We start from the raw sequence: 6257 nt of genomic DNA, 5'->3' as shown, positions 1-6257 counted from the left end.
GCCCCTTTAGGACTTGAATCACTTCTGGCATCAGACCTCTCCACTGATATCTGCAGTTGCACCTCATAGCTCTTTTGCCCCAACTCCCTCCTACTTTCCTTAGAGAACAGGCTGCACACAGGTAGAGAAGGATGATTCTTAGTTGCAAGCAAACTAAAGTATGATGAAGCTTAATAATAACCAAACACACTGCTCAAGTGTATGCTAGGTCCAGGCTGTACCCCGTGAAGTTCATCTCCCTCAAGGGATAGTCTTATGAGCATTTGATTTCAGCCAGTAGACATAAAAGGTTACATAAATACACAATTTGGGAGTTGCCTAAAGGCACCATTAGAATACATAAAGCAAGGAGAAGTTTTGAACTCTGTGAAGTTTAAAGCAGCAAAATGATCATAGAATCATAGAGTCATAGACTTATTGAATCAAAGACTCTAAGATCATCTAGTCCAATCCCCCTGCCATGGGCAGGGGCATCTCTAACCACATCAGGTTGCTGAAAGCCCTTTCCAACCTGACTTTGAACACTTTCAATGGCAGGGCATCCATAACTTCTCTGGGAAACCTGTTACAGCGGTGCACTACTCTCATCCTGCAAACTTTCTTCCTTATATCCAATCTAAATCTCAGCACTTTCATTTCAAAAGCATGACCCCTTGTCCTGTCACTACAGACCCTGATATTTCATTTCTGTGCTTTAGTTTGATTAAGAGGTCCTGTCTCAGCAATGCTGGTCTCCTATCTCCCTTGCCTGGTTTCTCCAATGCCTCAGGAAACATGGGCAGTGCACTCAGGATACCCCTTTTGTTCCAGAGATGCTGGCGGGGAGGCCAGATCTTGTACAACATTCAAAGCATTTGTGAAAGGTTCAGACATGTTTAGCTAAAGCCTCAAGTGTAAATCTAAAGAATAACCTGTTGGTACCATTATCTACAGGAAAAGAGAAACTCTGGGAATTGTGCAGAGAAGCGGAAGCAGGTTCTTGTTGATGGTACAAGGTTCCCTGTAGTCAATTTCTCAGTGCCTCCTGGAACTCACAGCTTACTGAGTTCAGAAGTGCCAGCACCTGATGTGATGACAGAAAGCAGATGGAGAAGGCCTTCAGGGAGGCAAAAATGAGGTGCTGACAAACAGGCAGTCTATGGACAAGTGAGGGAGGAATAGGGAAAATATTTTGTGTTGACTACCAGCCTCTGCACTGAAGAAATCCTTTCTTAATGAAAAGAAGAAACAGGAGGCCACCTGCCATGCGATGATAGGCCCATTTACAGAAGGCCTCTGAGTCAGTCTGACTGCAGGGACAAGTCTATTCCCTGCAGAAATGGAATGAATGCAAGCACCTGTGTACAGCCATGATTATCAATGACAGAATGCCCCAAAGCACATTTGTCTGAGATCAATCAGAGATCACTTGTGGAGAGAGACAGGCACTTTATTTCATCTTAATTACCACCAGTAGGATCAGTTTCTTCAGTGCCCCTTTGAGCTCCTGGTTCCTCATACTGTAGATGACAGGGTTCACTGCTGGAGACACCACTGAGTACAGAACTGTCATCACCAGATCCAAGGATGGGAAGGAGATGGAGGGAGGCTTAAGATAAGAAAACATGACAGTGCTGAGAAACAGGGAGACCACGGCCAGGTGAGGGAGGCATGTGGAAAAGGCTTTGTGCCGTCCCTGATCTGAGGGGATCCTCAGCACAGCCCTGAAGATCTGTACATAGGACAGCAAAAGGAAAACAAAACATACAAAGAGTAAACATGCAGAAACTACAATAAGCACAACTTCTGTGAGATAGGCATCTGAACAGGAGAGCTTGAGAATCTGGGGAATTTCACAGAAGAACTGGTTCAGGGCATTGCCATGGCAGAGTGGGAGAGAAAATGTATTGGCAGTGTGCACCATGGCATTGAGAAAGCCACTGCCCCAGGCAGCTGCTGCCATTTTGACACAAGTCCTACCACCTATGAGGGTACCATAATGTAGGGGTTTGCAGATGGCAACGTAGCGATCATAGGCCATGACAGTGAGAAGAAAATACTCTCCTGAAATCAAAAAAACAAGCAGAAAGACCTGGGCTGCACAACCTGAGTAGGAGATAGTCCTGGTGTCCCACAAAGTATTGGCCATGGCTTTCGGGAGAGTGGTGGAGATGGAGCCCAAGTCAAAGAGGGAGAGGTTGAGGAGGAAGAAGTACATGGGAGTATGGAGGCGGTGGTCACAGGCTACGGCTGTAATAATGAGGCCATTGCCCAGGAGGGCAGTCAGGTAGATGACCAGGAAGAGTGCGAAGTGCAAGAGCTGCAGATCCTGCATGTCTGCAAATGCCAGGAGGAGGAACTCAGTGATGGAGCTGCTGTTGGACATTTTCTTCCTGTGGGCCCAGGCAACTGTCCCAAAACGAAAAGACAGGAAAGGGTTAGGACAGACTTCTCTGCAAAAAACAAAGCCATTTCTCATAGACTGTCTCCCCCAACACACTCATCCTTCGTCCTTTTTTGCAAGACCACTGTGCAGTTCCCTACTGGAACTCTACTTTTGGCTGACTGAGAGTGTCATGAAGAGCTCGGCCTCTGCCTGTAGACTCCCAAGGTGTTGGTTTTGTAATTCTGTAGTATCTGAAAACAAGGGGATGGAGGGGCCAGATCTGATATTCAGGATCTCCCAGGTGGAATCCCTCTGAACACAGAAGGGCTTGTCAGCATCTGCACCCCAAATTCTAAGACGCTTGCAGAAATAAGCTTCAGACCTTTGTTTGTTTGTATTTTGGACAGCCCTTTGAGCCCCACCTTGTCCCACCTCCATCACCTCCTCTGGGGAGTTTTCTTTGAAGGCAGAGCTCCTGAGCATCTGTGGGGCACTCAGGCACAACATCTGTGAGTCCTGACAGGCAAAAGATTTGCAATGGTTTTGTGCAGGGTGAGGCAAGCTGGTGTGTCCATTGGTGTTGTTCCCAGCTGCCCCATGCTTGCTCCTTGCTATGGAGAGGTATTACGGTCCTGTGTCCCCCTGAGAAGAAACCAAACACCTCTGAGAGCACAGGCATCAACTGCAGAGTGCCTCACCCTACCTCCAGGTACCTGAGCAAGTTGTCAGCACCCCACTGCTAGCCAAGGAGTTCCTTTCACCATCCCAACAGCCTTTTCCTGCCCATAACATTTCTGTACTTCTCCATCAGATAAAGCAGAGCTGCTATGGGAGGAATTGCAGCCTGGAAGGAGCTCACAGCTTGGAAGGACATCTCAAGGACTTCATCAAATGTCCTAATGAGGGCATATCTGGTGAAGGGAGGGTCAGATCTTTTCCCACCCCCACTAACTGCATTGCCAGAGTCCCACAGTGTAAAGGAAGCCTGGGACACCACTGCACGACATATCAAGAGGTGCCCTTGTTGCCCTGACACAGGATTTTGGTTAAATATTTTGTCTTAGTGCCTGCCCTTCTCTGCTGCCTCGAGCTCTCTCTGCTGGGAGCTGCTTCTCTGTCCCCATGTATGTGCCCTGCCATGGCTCACAGACCCCATGCCCTGTGTTGTGTGCTCAGCTCTGCCCTGCAGACACCTCCAGGGGCAGGGAACAGCCCAGGGGCATTGCCACCTGTTGTGGTTTAGCCCTTCAGGCAACTCAGCACCATACAGCCATTTGCTTACTTCCCCACAGTAAGACAGGAGACAAAATCAGAAAAATAAATCCTAAAACTTGTGGGTCAAGATCAGGGCAGTGTAAGAGGGGAATAAGAATATATATATATTCTTATATATATATATATATATATATATATATATATATATTCTTATATATAAAAGAATATATCTTTTTTATATATATAAAAAGGAAAAAGAACATGTAGAACAAGTGATACACAATGGCACATCACCAACTGATGCCCAGCCAGCTTTGCGTAAGCACTGCTCAGCACAATGTGTTATCAGCCTTCTTCTCATCCTAAATACAAAGCACAGCACCATAACAGCTACTAGGAAGGAAACTAACACTACCCTAGCCAAGACCTGGACGCTATGTTTGCATGCAGCTCACACAATCCCTGATGAAACAGGGAAGGTGACAGTCTTATCTGCAGGCTGTTGGTTGCTGACGTTCCTCACAAACCTCAGGGTGATGCCTTAAGAATCTGAGCCCTTCCTCTAAACCTGACATCTCTCATGTTCCTATCAGCATGAACAAGCAAAATGCTGAAAAGATAGCTGCTGAAAGGCACAGACTTGAGCAGGACATATCTGCCTTGATCATATTCATGAACAGTCCCTTCCAGAGATGTTTGGGCTGTGCTATGGAGCTGTGAGCAGCCTACCCCAGGCAGCAACCTCTGGGCACCAGCAGGACCCTGTCCTGCCTTGCACGGGGAACTCCTTCTACCCACAGCTTCTCCCCTCAGTGCCCTGGGCAGCTCCCTGGGCAGGCTAAGGGCTGAGCCTGACAGGCAGCAGAGGCCCTGTCCCGGGACACAGCCCCTGGGGCACAGCAGGGACCCTGCTCTGCACCACAGCCCTGGCCACCCTTGCCTGCACCCTGCCTGCACAGCCTTCCAGGAGGTACCCTCGTGTCCTGTCCTTTTGACAACTTTGGCAGGTAATCATTGATCCAGGGAACCATCCCTGTCCCCTGCATCAGAGAACTCAGGACAGACACTGTGGCATGTCCTATCAACCGTGGGAAGTGGCAGCTGTAGAAGAACCCTCTAGGATACTGCATCTGCCTTCCCCTCACACAGACACTTACCATGTTAAAGCTGTGAAGATTTCTCCTACAGTGAACTCTCTGCATGCCCACCCCCCCCGCCCTCCACACTGCCTTTAACATCTCCCTTCCTTCTCTCAGCCACCCTTGTCCCCTGCAGACAGTGCCCCCAGCCCTGCTGTGCTGTGCAGAGGAGCTGCTCCTGGGCAGAGCTGTCTCTCTGCAGCACTTGCCAGGAGCTCCCATTGGGCCCAAGATCCCAGCCCAGCTCATCAGCACAGCTCCAGCCCAAATGCTTGCTGTTTCTCCCCCCTCAGGCTCCCTTGAGATGTCCCTGGGCCTCCAGGGGAACTGACTTTGAAACTGAAGCGATTGCTGATGTTCCTTCCCTCCACTAGGGAAGGAAACTCTTTTCCAGCACTGTCATTCCTTGTATCCAAAAAAGTATGAAGTTCAAGAATCACCTTTCTGTGTCACAGTTTTAGGCTGGGACATGCATGCAAGGACAGGAAGGGATCTTGTCTTGCCCAGCTGACAGAAAGGTTTCAGCTGAATCAGCCAAGGCATCTCTTTCTTTGTTTGCAGTCCAGAGTCCAGAAGGGGGCTCAGCTCCCTCCCATGCCTCGCACAAGACATCTGCATGTCAGCTGCTTGTCTCAGCTTCCAGCACATTGAATGGAGATGGAGGCTGGGAGGGAGATGTTCAGATGCAGACATGGCTTTGAACACCTCTGAGGATGGCACTCCAGAAACCTCCTAGACTGCTTCCTCAGGGCTATATTGTATTTCCAGCATATGTGCAGGAAGTTAAAGTTCCCCATGAAAACAAGCGCTGGCGGTTGCATGACTTCTGCCAGATGCTATGGCACAAAGCTGCACCAGAGGAGTTTCAGACTGGACATTAGGAAAAATTCAAACACTGGAACAGGCTTCCTAGTGACCTGGATGATGCCCCAGGCCTGTCAGTGTCCAAGAAGCATTTGGACAATACCCTCATACATAGTCTCTAACTTTTGGTTAGCCCAAAAGAGGTCAGGCAGTTGAACTGGATGACCTCTGAAGGTCCCTTCCAACTGAACTATTCTGTTCTGTTCTGTTCTGTTCTATTCTATTCTATTCTATTCTATTCTATTCTATTCTATTCTATTCTATTCTATTCTACTCTACTCTACTCTACTCTACTCTACTCTACTCTACTCTGTTCTGCTCTGTTCTGCTCTGTTCTGCTCTGTTCTATCCTATCCTATCCTATCCTATCCTATCCTATCCTATCCTATCCTATCCTATCCTATCCTATCCCATCCCTTGCTGAGGGTGCACTCAATCTCATCATCTATGTCATTGAAGAAGACATTGAAAAGCACTGGTCCCAAGACAGTGGGACATAGAACTATATCTGGACATAGAACTATTGACCACCACTCTCTGGGTGTGGCCATCAAGCCAATTCCTTATCCACCAGATGGTCCACCCTTCAAATCCATATCTTTCCAATTACGAGATTAGGATGTCATGTGGGTCTATGTCAAAGGCCGTACAGAAGTCCAAGTAGATGACATTGG

At 48.2% G+C, this 6257-nt stretch overlaps 1 protein-coding gene across 1 annotated transcript; it reads right to left on the bottom strand.

The window, feature by feature from the left end:
• Positions 1-1021: 1021 nt before the first annotated feature.
• On the bottom strand, positions 1022-2387 carry LOC101794371 (olfactory receptor 14C36-like). Its single transcript, XM_038171576.2, has one exon. The coding sequence runs from the start codon at positions 2363-2365 to the stop codon at positions 1430-1432; it is 936 nt and encodes a 311-aa protein (XP_038027504.2). The 5' UTR covers positions 2366-2387; the 3' UTR covers positions 1022-1429.
• Positions 2388-6257: the final 3870 nt, after the last annotated feature.

This window comes from Anas platyrhynchos, chromosome 32 (genome assembly GCF_047663525.1).
Source record: "Anas platyrhynchos isolate ZD024472 breed Pekin duck chromosome 32, IASCAAS_PekinDuck_T2T, whole genome shotgun sequence".
NCBI lineage: Eukaryota > Metazoa > Chordata > Aves > Anseriformes > Anatidae > Anas > Anas platyrhynchos.
This window is presented reverse-complemented; position numbering and strand designations above follow the sequence as displayed.